The sequence below is a fragment of the Hemiscyllium ocellatum genome, chromosome 42, assembly GCF_020745735.1.
Source record: "Hemiscyllium ocellatum isolate sHemOce1 chromosome 42, sHemOce1.pat.X.cur, whole genome shotgun sequence".
Lineage (NCBI taxonomy): Eukaryota > Metazoa > Chordata > Chondrichthyes > Orectolobiformes > Hemiscylliidae > Hemiscyllium > Hemiscyllium ocellatum.
In genome coordinates, this window is record NC_083442.1 from 11,320,909 (window position 1) to 11,338,971 (window position 18,063).

General features: G+C 43.7%; 1 protein-coding gene across 1 annotated transcript in view; it reads right to left on the bottom strand.

The window, feature by feature from the left end:
* Positions 1-1,263: 1,263 nt before the first annotated feature.
* LOC132834692 (uncharacterized) overlaps positions 1,264-18,063 on the bottom strand; it is a 29,664-nt gene continuing 12,864 nt past the window's right edge. Inside the window, exons 4-8 of the mRNA XM_060853651.1 lie at positions 17,315-17,797; positions 10,679-10,774; positions 10,128-10,314; positions 4,026-4,060; positions 1,264-3,896 (exon numbers count right to left, since the gene is read on the bottom strand). Of these exons, the coding sequence (XP_060709634.1) occupies positions 3,670-3,896; positions 4,026-4,060; positions 10,128-10,314; positions 10,679-10,774; positions 17,315-17,797 (1,028 nt within the window). The 3' untranslated portion in view covers positions 1,264-3,669. The remainder of the gene's footprint in view (positions 3,897-4,025; positions 4,061-10,127; positions 10,315-10,678; positions 10,775-17,314; positions 17,798-18,063) is intronic.

Consider the following 18,063-nt stretch of genomic DNA (forward strand, 5'->3'; position numbering starts at 1 on the left):
ACCACCATGTCTGGAATGCCACCGCGTCTGGAACGCCACTGCTTCCGGATCGCCACCGCATCTGGAACACTACCATATCCAAAACACCACTGTGTCCGGAACACCACCGCATCCAGAACACCACTGTATCCAGAACACCACTGTGTCCAGAACACTGTCTCATCCAGAACACCACTGCAGCCACTAAAACCGTCACATCTGGAACATCACTGTATCTGGAAGATCGCTGCATCTGGAACACCCTCAACTCTGCCAACAGGTACTCAGGCCCAGCCATTGCCTGGAGCCGCACTGCTGCTGCTAGAACTATGTGGCTATTCTAGATTCAGAAAGGCTTTTGACAAGGCCATGTATGGTAGACTAGTTCATTCGCAAGCTAAAAGCCCTTGGCTAATGACGGGGGGTGATGGCTGAAGCCTGTGTCCAGAGGTGTACTGTAGGGTTTGGTCTCTTGTTGCTTTGTGTTCATTAATGATCTACATATGAATGTAGGGATATGATCAGTAAATTCACCTATGGCATGAACATTGGTGATGTGATAAATGGTGAGGAGGAAAGCTTTAGATGACAGAATGATATAGACAGGCTTGCCTGATGGGTGGAACAGTGAAAATTGGTATTTAATTCTGAACAGTTTGACATGATGCCTTTTAGGATCTTTTCTTTTTCCTTATTCATTCAGAGGTTGAGGGCATTGCCAACTAGGCCAGCATTTATAACTCATTCCTAAGTGAAGCCTCAACCACATTGCTGTGGGTCTGGGGTCACATGTAGGCCAGACCAGGCAAGGATGGTAGTTTTCTTCCCTAAAGAACGTTAGTGAGCCAGATGGTTTTTTTCCATGACAATCAACAATGGATTCATGGTCATCATTAGACTCCTAATCCCACCACTCAAACCAAGGTACCCAGAACATTATCTGGATCTCTGGTTTAATAGTCCTGCAATAATACCACCAAGCCATTTCTTCCCCTTTTTGAAGAAGATCAGAGGATCAGAGTGATGAAAGTGAACAAAGGAAGGATGACAACAGGAACAGTGTTATATCTGTAGTGAGAGAGAGGACTTGGGCAGTGGTCAGTGCTGATTGGTCATGATCTTCTCAAACCCCAGAGATACCAAGCCTTACTGTCATGATTGTCACAGGCATTGGTTAACTTATTCAATCAGCTTAGCATAAAATCACTGCTCGAGTAATTACTCTGATCACCATTTAGATTTTTAAAGCAATTTTTATTGAATGATTTAATGCTGAAGTTATATTTGCATATCACACAGCAGCATGCCTTGTTCCAGAGTCCCCGGTATGGGTATGGTGGAAATTAAATTGGTCTTTGTCAGTTGCGTGAAGCTCACAGTTAATCAGTGGCCAGTTTCAGGCTGTGCCAAATTTCCATTCCAATCAAAGTCCATTTGGTAAAGATCAATTTCAGCCCTGGATGTGTAATGGATACTTTTGTCCCTCTGTGGGATCCTCCAGATCCATCCTGTGTTAGTGAGGTCGATCTCTTCAAACAGATTCTATGCTACAGTTGATGAAAACACACTTGCCCCGGCAGGGGTCAGTTTCCATTTGAATTCTGTTTGTTGCCCCTTTCCCGAAAATGGATGGATGGACAGAAAGACAGTTTGCAGTCATAGAGAGTCTTTCATAACCACGGAAGGTTTCAGTATGTATTACAGTGAGTGAAGAAACTTTAAAATAGAGGAAATAGCAGCCAATCTGCACACAGCAAGCTTCTCTGAATAGTATTGTGATAATAACAAGTAAAATATTGACCTTGAAATAAGGACTCTGAAGCCAAAGCACACTTAAAGGCTAACAGACAGATGAGAGGGGTCCTAGCTTTAATGTTTCATCCAAAGACAGCCCCTTTGACACTGCAGCACTCCCTCAGTATCTCCCTGTTAACCTGTATTGTGCACTCGATTGTCACTCAAATTTCCTGATACACATTTTCAGCCTGTGAAGTTTCGCGTGAATCTCTAAACTCATGCTCCACATTCCTCAGGCATCAACAAGACATGCTCATCGCTACTAATTCTAAACAGCACTCCAGCAATATCAGGATGATTACCCATTTCATGGACCAGCCTTCATTACAGGCTCCCTCTCTGTCACTCCCACAGTGAATGAGGTGCTGTGTTAGCCTGAGGGTCAGGCAAAGCTGGGCGGAGCATCTTTCACAACTCGATGTTACAAGACAGAAAAGACTACACTCTAGAGATCTAGACAGTCTCAGATGGAAAGGTGAAAGGATATGGTGTTAAAGCTAGCATCAACAAAGGATTACTGTCATAGAAAGGTCAGGTGATGAAGGTAAACCACTCTGAACATCATTGTTTCTGTTTTTCTTTGTTTCAGAACTCCTGTATCTTCAGGTTTTTTTTATCTGCATGTTTTAGCGTGCACTGTGCTAAGTGTTAATACGGCTTGTGCTGAGTAGAATTGGCTTTGTGTCAAACCTACTCTGCACCAGCTCTGGGTCCCCTCGTTCCTGACAACGGAGGCTAAAAATTGGATCTTGCTGCACCACAAACTACATTTGGCCAATTAAGCTGAGTCAGGTGGATGGTGAGTTGAAACATAAGGGTTCACCCACAGCCTATTTCGTTCAGAAAGACTCACAGGTCACACATCAATCAAGCTTCTGATTGGTTATCTACTAAAATTACAAAGCTGAAGCAGGGAGTCCCAGCAGACGCTGGGACAGTGGTTTCTGCTGGACCCTCAGGTGGAGGAACAGAATGAGCGAGATGTGTTATTTGTGCAGGGGAGGGTTGGGGGGAAGGGGGCTCTATGGGGTTGGAGTTCATGGGAAGAGGTGGGTCACCAGAGAGGGCAGTGAGGAGGCTCAGCAGTCAAGAGTCAAGCACCCTGGGTTGAGCCCCTTGGACCTGCACAAATCAAGGACTGTTTCCCCTGTCAACCCACCTCAACAAGCTGACCTTCCTGGACCTGTTCACCAGTCAGCTCAACAATCTCAGAATCACCTTGCCTGGAGCTGAAGTAATGGTATTTCATATGGAATTAGGTTCCTAAAGTGATCATTAATCCGGCACTCCAGGCGGCCTCATCATTTTGGAGTTGGTGGGTATATCCATTATCTGGCTTCCCAGCCTCCAGGAAGGAAAGAGGAAAATTCCTGACCCTAGTTTCAGTCCCAGTTTGTGAGTTCTAGTCATCACAACAAGCACAGAACATCAATCACAAGAGGATGGAGCAACTCAAGGGAGGGGACAGGATATAATCATTTCGGAGCTCACTTCCCAGACTATGGCAAGGTTCAGAGTAAAGCCAATCTTCTACTTACGTCGTACAATAAGTGTTAGACCCTTTACTACTAGACTCTGCCAGATGGACCTCTAAAGTCTGATTGTGGGTCAGCCCAGAGGTGCTGACAATTTGATCACAAAAACTTTATCTTGATATCGGATTTCTCTTATACCCATAATATGAGCCAGGAGAAATGGTGCAGCAATAGCTAATTGCATCCATCCCACCACACAGCAACAGTCCTCCCCTTTCAGGTACCTGCTGTGGGAAAATATTCACTACCTGTTCCTGAATATGATAAGTCTAAGATATTTAAATATTTGTGAAAAACATGCACCACTATGAATTTAAACATGAAATTCTCCAGTTAGTCAACTGTGGCATGGTTTCCTCTATTTAGAATAAATCGGATTTTCCTCCATTTTTAACAGGCCATGATTTGGGTCATTTGCCTTCATGTCAGATTGTGGTACTGGATGTCTGAGACTCTCTTCCCCTGGGCTGCCAATCAAAGAGTACGTCGGGTCAGTCGGTAAAGCCATTGGATCTCCTTGGTTGAGCAGTGACCAGTTGTTGAGTTCGATGGGTGCAGAGGCCCCATGGTTCCTGTCATCTTTGCCTAGATGTGAGGAGATCGCATGTTTAATGAGATTCACAACAAACCATGGACACCTGGGAGATGTTTCATTCCATTAAACTTTAGAATGTTTACAGAGTGTGATTAGATTCTAAGATCTAAACTACTTACTTTCCACTTCCTGAATTTCAGTCTTGTCTCTAGCTCTATGAAAACACAAAATGAAACATGAAGACACATAGACTTAGACAATGTTAAACAACAAGCCGCAGTTCTTGTTTAGTTAAAGTATGTGGAGAGCTGATTATGCAATATCCTCTTTGTTGTTTTGTCTCTCTCTTTCTCTTTCTCTCTCTCTGTTTCTCTGTCTCTGTCTGTCTCTCTCTCTCTCTCTCTGTCTGTCTGTCTCTGTCTCTCTGTCACTCTCTCTCTGTCTCTGTCTCTGTCTCTCTCTCTCTCTCTCTGTCTCTGTCTCTGTCTCTGTCTGTCTGTCTGTTTATGTCTCTCTGTTGCTCTCTCTCTGTCTCTGTTTCTCTCTCTCTGTCTCTCTCTGTCTCCCTGTTTCTCTCTCTCTTTCTCTTCGGCTGGCTATCTCTAGAAATGTGAAAGATTTTGACGGATTGATGGCGGGTGTATGTACTGAGGATGGTGGGAAGAAGGAAGAAAGGGATGCTGTGTCTTAGGGTGGAAGTTAAGGGAGGGGGGAAGCCAAAGGAAGTGGTGTTGGACAAGTAATTAAATAAAAGATTTATCTGGAAGAGTTGTGAATGGCAGGAAAGCAGCCGTCTGATCACAAAGTAAAGGTTTTAACAGTTAACTACAAACTAGCAAAATAAAACACAAAAATGAAATGAGGACAGAGGTTAGGATCTAAAATGTTTAAACTTCCTGTTGAGTCTGACAGCTGTGAAGCACCTGATGAAAGACGAGGAGCATGCATTGAGCTTCATTGAAACACTATGGCAGGTTATGGACAGAGTGGTCAGACTGGGAGAAAGGTAGACAATTAAAATGACAGGCAAATGGGAGCTTGTGGTCAAGCTTGTGGATTGCATGAAGGTCTCAGTCTCATAATGTAGAGGAGACCACATCATGAGCAACAAATGCCTTGTATAAAATTGAAACAAATACAACTAAATCACTGTTTTATTTGGGAGGAGTGTTTGTGCTCTTAGACTGTGAGAAAGGAGGATGCAAAAGGATTGATGTGCTTGGGTAATAAGGAGAACTCCATTTGGGAGTGATGGAGCTGTTAACCAGGTACCAAGGAGGAAGCAGTCCCTTCAGAGTGTTGAATAGAGAGTGAAAGGGACTTTGTCCCACTTATAATAAAAACAGAAAGGTTTTCTAGCACTCATGCTGTCTCACTCCTTCAACCTACACACGTGTTCCTTATGCCTCAATCCAATCACCTACCATTTCCTCTCATACCAGCTCTGTCCCCATCCAGCTCCCAAGACCCCTCAAGCTCTTTATGCCAAGTTAAGGTACTGTGGGCATGGGCGAGATTCTCAGTTGGTTTGTTGCCTCCCGGGTGCCAAGGTCCGAGATGTCTCGGACTGTGTCTTCAGAATCCTTAAGGGGGAGGGTGTGCAGCCAGAAGTCGTGGTGCACATTGGCACCAACGACATAGGTAGGAAGAGGGGTGGGGAGGTCATTCAGGAGCTCAGGGAGTTAGGCTGGAAGCTAAAAGCTAGGGCAGACAGAGTCATCATCTCTGGGTTGTTGCCGGTGCCACGTGACAGTGAGGCAAGGAATAAGGAGAGAGTGCAATTGAACACATGGCTGCAAGGATGGTGTAGGAGGGAGGGCTTCAGGTGTTTGGACAATTGGACTGCATTCTGGGGAAAGTGGGGCCTGTACAAGTGGGATGGGTTGCACCTGAACCAGAAGGGCACCAATATCCTGGGGGGTAGGTTTGTTAGCACTCTTCGGGGGGGTTTAAACTAATTTGGCAGGGGGATGGGATCTGGACTTGTAGTCCAGCAAGTAGGTTAGCTGTTTTTCAGGATGTCCAAGAATGTAGGGAGGCTATGGAAAAGGTAGCACTGACAGGGAATACTTGCGGACACAGTGATGGGTTCAAGTGTGTATACTTCAACGCAAGGAGTATCAGAAATAAGGTGGGTGAACTTAAGGCGTGGATTGGTACTTGGAACTACGATGTTGTGGCCATCACGGAAACGTGGATAGAGGAGGGACAGGAATGGTTGTTGGAGGTTCTTGGTTACAGATGTTTCAGTAAGATTAGGGAGGGTGGTAGAAAAGGAGGGGGTGTGATGTTGCTGATTAGAAATGGTATAATGGCTGCAGAAAGGCAGTTCGAGGGGGATCTGCCTTTGGAGGTAGTATGGACTGAAGTCAGAAATAGGAAAGGAGCAGTCACCTTGTTGGGTGTTTACTATAGGCCGCCCAATAGCAGCCGAGATGTGGAGAAACAGATTGGGAAACAGATTTTGGAAAGATGCAGAAACCACAGGGTAGTAGTCATGGGCGATTTCAACTTCCCAAATATTGATTGGAAGCTCTTTAGATCAAGTAGATTGGACAGTGCAGTGTTTGTGCAGTGTGTCCAGGAAGTTTTTCTAACTCAGTATGTAGATTGTCCGACCAGAGGGAGGCCATATTGGATTTGGTGCTCAGTAACGAACCGGGACAAGTGATGGGCTTGTTAGTGGGTGAACATTTTGGTGATGGTGACCACAATTCTGTGACCTTGGTTATGGAGAGAGATAGGTGCGTGCAATAGGGCAGGTTTTAACAATTGGGGGAAGGGTAAATACGATGCTGCAAATCAGGATCTGAGGAGCATAAGTTGGGAGCATAGGCTGTCAGGGAAAGGTGTCATTGAAATGTGGAACATTTTCAAGGAACAGATACAACGTGTCCTTGATATGTATGTACCTGTCAGGCAGGAAAGAGATGGTCGTGTGAGGGAACCTTGGTTGATGAGGGAGGTTGAATTTCTAGTAAAGAGGAAGAAGGAGGCTTACATAAGGTTGAGGAAACAAGGTTCAGACAGAGCGTTGGAGGGATACAGGATAGCCAGGAGGGAGCTGAAGAAAGAGATTAGGAGAGCTAAGAGAGGGCATGAAATATCTTTGGCGAGTAGAATCAAGGATAACCCCAAAGCCTTTTATCCATATGTGAGAAACTTGAGAATGACGAGAACGAGGGTAGGTCTGATCAAGGACAGTAGTGGGAGACTGTGTATTGAGTCGGAAGAGATAGGAGAGGTCTTGAATGAGAACTTTTCTTCAGTATTTACAAATGAGAGGGGCCATATTGTTGAAGAGGAGAGGATGAAACGGACTGGTAAGCTAGAGGAGATACTTGTTAGGAAGGAAGATGTGTTGGGCATTTTGAAAAACTTGAGGATAAACAAGTCCCCCCGGGCCTGACGGATTATGTGGGAAGCAAGAGAGGAAATTGCAGAGCTGTTGGCAATGATCTTTTCATCTTCACTGTCAACAGGGGTGGTACCACAGGACTGGAGAGTGGCAAATGTTGTGCCCCTGTTCAAAAGAGGGAATAGGGATAACCCCAGGAATTACAGGCCAGTTAGTCTTACTTCGGTGGTAGGCAAAGTAATGGAAAGGGTACTGAGGGATAGGATTTATGAGTATCTGGAAAGACACTGCTTGATAAGGGACAGCCAGCACGGATTTGTGAGGGGTAGGTCTTGCCTTACAAGTCTTATTGAATTCTTTGAGGAGGTGACCAAGCATGTGGATGAGGATAGAGCAGTGGATGTAGTGTACATGGATTTTAGTAAGGCATTTGATAAGGTTCCCCATGGTAGGTTTATGCAGAAAGTCAGGAGGCATGGGATAGAGGGAAATTTGGCCAATTGGATAGAGAACTGGCTAACCAGTCGAAGTCAGAGAGTGGTAGTAAATATTCAGCCTGGAGCCCAGTTACAAGTGGAGTTCCTCAGGGATCAGTTCTGGGTCCTCTGCTGTTTGTAATTTTTATAAATAACTTGGAAGAGGGAGTCGAAGGGTGGGTCAGTAAATTTGCAGATGATAGGAAGATAGGTGGAGTTGTGGATAGTGAGGAGGGCTGTTGTCAGCTGCAAAGGGACTTAGATATGATGCAGAGATGGGCTGAGGAGTGGCAGATGGAATTGAAGTGTGAGGTTGTCCATTTTGGAAGGACAAATAAGAATGCGGAATACGGGGTTAACGGTAGGGTTCTTAGTAAGGTGGAGGAGCAGAGAGATCTTGGGGTCTATGTTCATAGCTCTTTGAAAGTTGCCACTCAGGTGGATAGAGCTTGTAAAAAGGTCTATAGTGTATTAGCGTTCATTAGCAGAGGGATTGAATTCAAGAGTCGTGAGGTGATGTTGCAGCTGTACAGGACCTTGGTAAGGCACATTTGGAGTACTGTGTGCAGTTCTGGTCGCCTCACTTTAGGAAAGATGTGGTAGCTTTGGAGAGGGTGCAGAGGAGATTTACCAGGCTGTTGCCTGGAATGGAGACTAGGTTGTACGAGGATAGGTTGAGAGTGCTAGGCCTTTTCTCATTGGAACGGCGAAGGATGAGGGGTGACTTGATCGAGGTTTATAAGATGATCAGGGGAATAGATAGAGTAGACAGTCAGAGACTTTTTCCCCGGGTACAACAGAGTGTTACAAGGGGACATAAATTTAAGGTGTAGGGTGAAAGGTATATGGGAGATGTCAGGGGTAGGTTCTTTACCCAGGGAGTGGTGGGGACATGGAATGGGCTGCCTGTGGGAGTGGCAGAGTCAGAATCGTTGGTGACCTTTAAGCGGTAATTGGATAGGTACATGGATAAGTGCTTAAGCTAGGAGAAATGTTCGGCACAACATCGTGGGCCGAAGGGCCTGTTCTGTGCTATATTGTTCTATGTTCTATGTTCTATGATATTCTTATATCCCTTGTTGTCCAATACCAGTCGAGGCCTGATGAAGGGCTCCAGCCCGGAATGTCGATTTTCCGGTCCTCGGATGCTGCTTGACCAGCTTTTCTAGCAACACACTCTCAACACAGGTTACCAGAAATGTCAACCAAACAAACATTTTCTTACACTGGGTGCCAAAGCTCCTCATAATGCATACGGCATACTGAAAGACCTGGGCGCCTTTAGGCCTAGGCTGGTATGTCACAAAGGTAAAAACAATGACTGCAGATGATGGAAACCAGATTCTGGATTAGTGGTGCTGGAAGAGCACAGCAGTTCAGGCAGCATCCAAAGTGCAGCGAAATCGACATTTTGGGCAAAAGCCCTTCATCAAGAATGTCACACATTGGGCAACAAGGGACATAAGAACATCATAAAAACATAAGGATTGCTTTGCACAATCCTTCAGCCCATTACTATTTAAAAATCTGTTTACCTCCTTAGAGTCATGGAGTCATCAAGTCCTACAGCATGAAGACAGGCCCTTTGGCCAAAGGGGTCCATGCTGACCAAAACGTCCATCAACATTAACTCCATTTCCCTGCACTTGGCCCATATTCTTCTTATTAAAGTGAATAGTTTAGATACATGAAATGAGAGGTTAGACAATTTAGAAGAGAGAAGAGAGATGGTTACTCTTGTGGATTTTGATGATGGAAAATGGGCAGACACTTAAGGGAAGCATAAACACCAATTTGGACTGGTTGGGCTGAATGACCTGTGCCATCTATCCTGGGTGATCCTATGTAGTAATGTAAAGAGCAGCAGCTAAACTGACACTTTGACTCAAACAGGCTGTGAAGTGTGAGAAGTGAAGATGTCCTAGCTCCACTGAGTTTGAAGTTGAGAAATCTTTTTAATAGAGTGTAGAGGGATCCCTACCCTGTAACCCAGCTGTACAGGCTGATGAACAGTGATTTAAATAATGCAGGGTTTCAAAGGAAGTGGAATACAGTAGAATCCTTACTGTGTGGAAGCAGACCATTTGACCCATTGAGTCCGCAGAGTACCCCACCCAGACCCATCCTAGCCCTGTAACCCTACATTTCCCATGGCTAATCCACCTAGCCTGCACACCGTTGGACACTGTGAGCAATCCATCTAACCCGCACATCTTTAGCAGCTCCAAAAGCTAGTGCTTCCAATTAAACCTGTTGCATTATAACCTGGTGTTGTGTGATTGGTAACTTTGTCCACCACAGTCCAACATCGGCATCTCCTAATCATTTGTCATGGTGGAGAAGAACCCATCTGCCAGTATGGGCTTCCACACAATTTAAACCATTTTCTGATCCTCCATAAACTTCCCTGCTGTCAGTTTTGTCAGTAAATATGGCTAGCTGTTTACCCTTTAACTGCTGGCTCTTTGATCAAACAATACACATGCTCTGTGGAAGCAGAGGTTGTGTGGATTTTCTCCTTCCCTTTGTCAGGCTTTGACTGGCTTGGTGGTGCTGGAACCTCTGTCACTGCGTAGGCAACAATTTCATTTTCATCCGAATTTTCCCTTCTGGGAACCACTGCGTATGCAACACCTAGACAGAAGAATGGTTACACATCACGTGATTTTAGTTTCAACTCTGATTAAAAACAGACTTGATAGAGGTGGAGAATAATTCAAGTCACTTACATTCATTTTCCTGTGTTAGTTGAGCACTATTATTGCTATAGTTATTAAAAGAAAAGAAGAAACTATGAATGTTTCATTAAATGAGCAGAAGTTGACACAAATTTGCCCAAAAACTGAGAAAAGCCCATTCATACCTCAGTCCTGTTGTTGAGAGTTTGTCACAAGACATGTATGAGATTGGAAAGACAAAGTTAAAAATTGCTATGAGGAGTTTGCACTCAATTACAATTTTCTGAATTTGAATTCAACAATTTAAAGTTCTTACTTACCTTTGGCCATTTGTTGTTTTCTTCTGATTAAGTAAACCCCAACAATGCAAATTGGTATGACCACACATACTACAGCTACGATTGTGATGATTGGTTCTGCAGAAAAGAAGTAGCATTAATACGGAAACAAAACATATTTTCGTACCACAATTTACGGAATTATCAAACTATGGATCAAATTCTGCAGCTTTAACCCCAACTTGGCATAACTTCAATTGTTTGAGACTCTAAGTGAATTTTTTGTAACCTGTAGCTGCATGAAAATGTACCAGACAAGTTAAAACCTGCACTCATCCAAAAGCTTTTGGGATGTGTGTGAGAATGTCCACCCTTAGGAATGGAATTAATGTCCCATAGCAAAAACCAATGAGAAATCAATTATGTGGCACAGGTCAATTGGATCAAATGGTCTGTAAAGGTTGAAGCCATTAAACTATTTCACAACATGAAAACAATGTTTATCAATAAATAAGAAAGTTTGTTCTGGAAAGGAGATATATTGATCAAGCATATGAGCCCAATTACATTGTTATTTGAATTTCAGACATCTTTGAAATAAAGAGGAAGACATGCACAATTGGACAGGTGAGTGAATTAAATGTGATATAATATGAAGTACAAACACAATGGTGGACTTTTGTGAGGTGAGGTTGTGACCGAGTTGTGAAAGAAGGCTGGTAAGGTCTTTCTTGATGTCAGGAGCAACTTGCTGCATCGTTCATGCCAGTTGCTGCACAGTGAAGTAGCAGCAAGTTGCTAATGAAAGGAGGATTCTAGTTTGTAAAGCACCTTATTAATGATACAGCTCTCCTCAGTAATATTCAGATTCCTATTGACTGAATGTGCCAAACAAGCTGGACGTCACAAATTCTTGATATGGAAATCAGAGAGGGTATCTGGCGTATTCAGCTCGCTACTCACTCAAAAGGACCTCCATGTTGGACACCAGGCACCAACGTGGCAGGACATGATCCATGGGTACTGCCACACAAACTGCTTGTCCACAGGTATTGGCATCTGGCAAGTGATAGTCTCCAAGAAAAACCCTCCCAGAAAATCATCAGTGTACTTACAGGATGTTTCTATACTTCAGTGCTGCCCCTCAGGCTGCACTGGCAGCTCTCATTGAAATCCTAAAGCAAGGATACTGTGTGCACAGGGAGACACACCCGGCTCGTGGACTGAACCAGGTGGTAACTCCAGGATGTTCACCTACTGTCATAACACTCACTCACTGTGTGTCTACCTTGATACCCTCAGTACCTTGGCCTCTCATTTTCTTTGGACATTTCCCCTCACCAATGAGAGGAAGCAGGCTCACGGTATTTCTGTTTTGCTGTGCTATTTAGCACAGACACCAAGCCACGAAGCTTGTCATAATGGCCTGCAGCTTTCAGTCAAGAGAAGGGAGTTAGCCTTCACTCAGGGGCTGCCAGCACAGTCAGTCAAGGGTAATCCCCGATACCAGTCCAGGGGCTTGGATCAGGGTCAGGAGAAGCGAGCAACTGGATATTGGGCAGCCCAACAATTCCCTTGATGCTTTCCACCCTACTGTGAACTGTTTCCCTCTTAGAATGAGAGACAGGCACAGATGGAAGTGGTGGCACGGCTATTACTGTTGGCCTGTTTAACCCAACTTGTCAAAACTTCAATTGTTTGAGACTCTAAGTGAATTTTTTGTAACCTTAGCTTTTATGCTTACCTGTAGCTGCATGAAGGAGAATAGGCAGTACAGAGGGAATGCAGGGGTTAATGATTAGATTAGTGTGGAAACAGGCCCTCCGGCCCATCAAGTCCATACCGACCCGCCGCCCACCCATACATACATTTACCCCTTACCTAACACTAGGGGCAATTTTGCATGGCCAATTCACCTGACCCACACATCTTTGGACTGTGGGAGGAAACCAGAGCACCGGAGGAAACCCCGCACAGACACAGGGAGAACATGCAAACTCCACACACTCCACAGTCGCCTGAGGCAGGGATTGAACCCGGGTCTCTGGCGCTGTGAGGCAGCAGTCCTAACCACTGTGCCACCATGCCACCCACTGATGTCAGGGGTGGGGAGGGTGACAGTGAGTGTGGAAAGATGTTGCAGTCAATAGTGAGACTGTTATAGAAAGAGCCTTAGTGGGAGCTGGGTGCAGTAACAGACTGAGAGTAAGTCTGAGATATGTTTAGACAGTTCCAATACACTGGATTGGAAATATTAGTACTGTTCTTTCTCTCTTCACAAATGGTGCCAGATATGCTAAATGTCTCTAGCACTTTTGTTTTTATTGGAGATCTCCAGCACATGAACATACAAACAAGGGGCAGGAGTCAGCTATTGGAATCTGCTGTGCCAGTCAATAAGGCCATGATAGTTCTGATTTATTCCATATTCCCTCCTTACTTACCAAGAGTCAATCAACGTGCACCTTCACTTTCACTGCCTTCAGTGAGAAAATATCTCTCCTCACCTCCACTTAAAGGGTTTATACATTGTCATACATTTTCTCATAAGAGGAAACATCCTTGACACAAGTTAATGACTGGTTCCCACACAAGGGTGCCCATGTCATTACAATTCTGTTCTGATTATGGGTTGTGTCCCAAACTGTGGACATAATACGAGTTGAAAGAAAGTTAGTTCTAGGCAAAAGGTAAAAATGGACATTAAAAACTAATTGCATCACCTGGCCTGTATGTGTTGAATGTGCATATGCTAGTGTTGGGGGATGTGTTTCATTATGATAAACATATAGACATATGCACAAGGAGCAGGTTATTTGTTGAGGAGGTACTGTCTCCTGTTCTTTACTCAACCCCTCCCTCCATTGTTTAGCATGGTTAATTTAGAAAACATCCCTTGCCTTGTGGACGTTTTTATCCAACCCAAATGTATTTATGTCTTCAAAGGGGTTAATCAAACCAAGTTTTTTTAAGTTCAAAAAGCAATGAGTTTATTTGCTACTTAAATGTGTTATGACTATAGGGTATGACTATAGAGATAATGGTCCTTCATTATCTCTGTAGTCACAGGATATTGCAGTTCAGGCTTTGCATATCATCTTTTATTTTGAAATATTGCTATCTGAGATATTGTTGATACTCGTCAGGTACAACCTCCAATAGTTCCTCCCAGGAATCTGTGTAATCACTGGATTTTTAGATACACTGGTATTAAAAATAAACATATGTTGCACCTAGGAGATCAATATATCTGTAACTGTTTTTAGGTTGTGGCGCATTGTCATGACAATATCCATCCTGTTCAGGTGAGTGGCACGGTGGCACAGTGGTTAGCACTGCTGCCTCACAGTGCCAGAGACCTGGATTCAATTCCTGCCTCAGGCTACTTACTGTGTGGAGTTTGCACATTCTCCCTGTGTCTGCGTGGGTTTCCTCCGGGTGCTCTGGTTTCCTCCCACATTCCAAAAATGTGCAGGTTAGGTGAATTGGCCATGCTAAATTGCCCATGGTGTAAGGTGAAGGGGTAAATGTAGGAGAATGGGGCCTGGGTGGGTTGCGCTTTGGCGGGTCGGTGTGGACTTGTTGGGCCGAAGGGCCTGTTTCCACACTGTAACTAATCTAAAAAAATAGAGTCCTCTGGAACGTGTTTCAATAAAGTTGCTTCTTAGTCTATAAAACATCAGTGAACACAAGCATTGCCTGTGTAGCCTTTTCTCATAAGACAATCTTCCAATTTCAGGTATGAGTCAAATAAACCTTCTGTGAACTGCCTCCAATGTATTTACATTCTTCAGGGAATGCAATGGCCTAGTGGTATTATCACTGGACTGTAAATCCTGAGACCCGGGTAATGTTCTGGTAATGTTTGAATCCTGCCGTGGCAAATGGTGGAATTTGAATTCAATAAAGGGAAAAAAAACCCCAGCATTAATAATCTAATGATGACCATTAATCCATTGTTGATTGTTGGAAAAACCCAGCTGGTCTTACCTGGACTGGCATCCTTGTGACACCAAACCCACAGCATTGTGCTTGACTCTTAACTGCCCTCTGGGAAATTAGGGATGGGTAATAAATGCTGCCTAGCCAGCAATACTCTCAAACAGTGAATGAAAAAATAAATAAGAAAACCAGTAAAGTACAAAGAATTCCATATGTGATCTCACCGATGCCCTGTATAATTGAATCATAACCTTTCGTCTAAACTTATTCCCCTTGCAATGAATGGTAATTTTTTTTAGCTTTCTGAATTGTTTGCTTTACCAACATGCCAACCTTTTGTGATTCGTGCACAAAGACAGCCAAATCCCCCTGCATCTCTGAGCCCTGCAACCTCTCAATCTTTATAATAAGGCCCTTCTTACTTATTCTTCCTGCTGAATTAGACTATTTCATATCTTCCCTCATTACACTCCATTTAGTAAAGGTAAAGCTTAGATTTAGATTTTATTGTCATGCGTATCAAGTATAGGAATACATGAGTACGGAGAAAAATGTATAAAATTACATTCTCGAGCTATATTGGTGCAACACCAGAATTTAAAAACCGACAGAAATAAAGAAAGCCAAAAAATAAGAAAGACAACCAGATTTTAAAGTGTAAGTCTTATCTCCATAAAGGTGTTTGGAACCACAGATACAGGCATGCGGGCCTAGCCATGACCTGGACTCTCGGGCAGCCTATGAGTCTCACTTGATAGCCGGGAGAGCCGTGCTCCCATCAGAGAGAAATGGTGAGTTTAATCTGAGGGTCACCTCTTTGCAGGGGAGGGGCAAGGTTGAGCAGATAAGACCTTCACAATGACCTCAGCTGGGGACAGGATCTGAATTCACGCTGCATCACAAACTCGCTGTCCAGCCAACCAAGCTAACCCAGCCCGGGATCTATGCCCACTCAAAATCTCTCCAAACTCCTTTACAGCTTCTGAACCATTTTGTCTTTGACAAGTTGGTAATAATCAGGATTCATATTTTACCAGAATAATTTTCATTTAATTCTAAAAAATCGTGGGGATTTAGGCACAAATTCCACATGTTCACTACCCTCAATCCTCAGGATTAAGTACAAAGAGGAAGCAGAACAATCCATTGAAAAGTGGGTACAGAATATCTCACGCAATCAAATGCTTGGGCAGCATGGTGGCTCAGTGGTCAGCACTGCTGTCTTACGGCACCAGGGACCTGGGTTTGAACCCTGCCTTGGACGACTGTGTGGAATTTGCACATTCTCCCTGTGTTTACATGGGGCTTCATTTAGGTGCTCTGGTTTCCTCCTACATTCCAAAGATGTGCAGGTTAAGTGAATTGGCCATACTAAATTGCCCATAGTATTAAGTGCAATGGTTAGGGGAATGGGTCTCAGTGGGTTACTCTTTGGAGGGTCAGTGTGGACTTGTTGGGCCGAAGGGCCTGTTTCCATACTGTAGGGGATCTAATCTAGTCATTGTCACTAGATCTCTATTTGGGAATCGCCACAAGTAAAAATGAAAAAGAGTGAAGGATTAAGGGATTAGAGTGGAAATTCCCAGATGTGACTGGTACAAAAAGCCTTTGCTATTTTGGATGGCAATGGCCGCAATGCAAAAAGCTGATGCTTAGAAAGGAGATGTTACAAGAGGATACAGTCTTGTTTATCTGGGACAGAGTGGGAACAGCTTAAATTGGCCAAGGATCATCAAACAGCACCAAGCAATGTCCGCATGCTGTAGTAAAGGAGGAATGGAAAAGGACACCTCATGTATATGCAATAAGAATACTGACTGGCATGATTTGATAGTGGAACTCATGAGGATCTTGGAATGGACTATGTACATATTTTTTGCAGGTCCCCAATGAACCAAAGTAACTATTGAGTCTTGTTCAGAAAGAGAGTATCTAAAAGTATCTAAATGTGATGTTGGGAAGCCAGGGAAGGCAATTGGAGGTTTTATGTGAGATAAGAATTCATTCACATGTGATATAACCATCCAGAATTAGGGAAAAGACCATGTATGACAAGATGGGAACATCCTGTGTTAGCATCAACCCCCACAAAATGTGAATGAAGAAGAGTTTTCCTGGATTCAATGATCCACAGATGCTTTAAGTCAGCCCAGACCACCTGAGTTGGGAATCATGTCTTGTTCCGGATATTAATTCATAACATCACTAAGTTTTTCAAAGCAACAGGAAATGCTCAAAATGGTTGCACAGTTTGAATATTCTATTCTCCCTTCATCATTATGTCTAAAAGCCAATAGAGAGGGGACTCATCTCACAGCAGGATCTAATCAAAATGAAATGAGAAAAAGCAAAAGATGCAATAGAGAAGGGGTTTTTAAGTAGAGGAAACATTGCTCTGTATTTTAACCCCTTGATGTCCCTGTCCCAGGGGTATTTGATGGGGACAGAGCTGAGGGGTCATTACTTTCAGTTTAAAAGATGTCAAATAATTCACAATCCAGATTGTTGTACTTAATTTTCCTGTTTGTGTGAGCTATTCTGCTGATCATGAAGTATATTCCAGATATTGAGTTGCCTGAGGATTCATTACTCCAGACTTCACTGCAGGTTTCCTGGGGCGACTGGTTAACAAATGAAGTTGAACTAACTTTTACATCAGATACAAACTGCACAACACATCCCTCAGGTGAATTATTGTTGGTGTTGAATGACTCCTATTTCAACTGTCAGACTTACGTTTCCTGTTTGTGGGAGTCCCATCACTGGTGCCCTGGGATATTCCAGATGTTGAGGTGGGGCTGTGAGTAGATTCCACACTCGACTCTGTCACAGTGAGGGAGATGTTTGCTGCAATCTTCCAGATAGGTTTCCCTTTCGTCACACCGTGTATAACACAGAGATACCTGCCCGTGTCCATCACCTCCACTGACTGAATGGTAAGGTTGTGGAACTGTATTTTACCAGTAGGATTAGATGAGCTGTGGTTAAAGATTCTTTGTGCTGACTTGCCATCCACACAGCAGCGGGTGTTAAAATGAAATTCATATCCCTCAATGTGAACAGAGGACAGACACTTGTTAATATTTCCAGATGTGAACCAAAGCAGAGTGAAGGGCAAAGCGTTGTCAAGTTCAAATTGGCAGGGTAAAGTCACATTGTGTCCCTTTGGCGCTGTCAATGATGAGGGGCTTTCGTCAGTAGAAAATATTTCATCAGTTTCTAGAAACAGCATTGAATAGAACATTCATCATTTTATTAATATCTGCGGTAGAACTTTGTGAAATGATCATGTTAACCCCATCTACACATTTGTCCATATATCTGGGCTGTTACCTCCTCAACAGAATATCCAGCAAAACTAGCTCCTCGGAAATCTGTGTCAGCTGTCTGTCATGGCTCTACTTGTTGATACACGCAGTAATTTCAACTTAATAAAGACTCCATAATTATTCAATGGCAGCTCTCTGTCCTAAAACATTACCAAA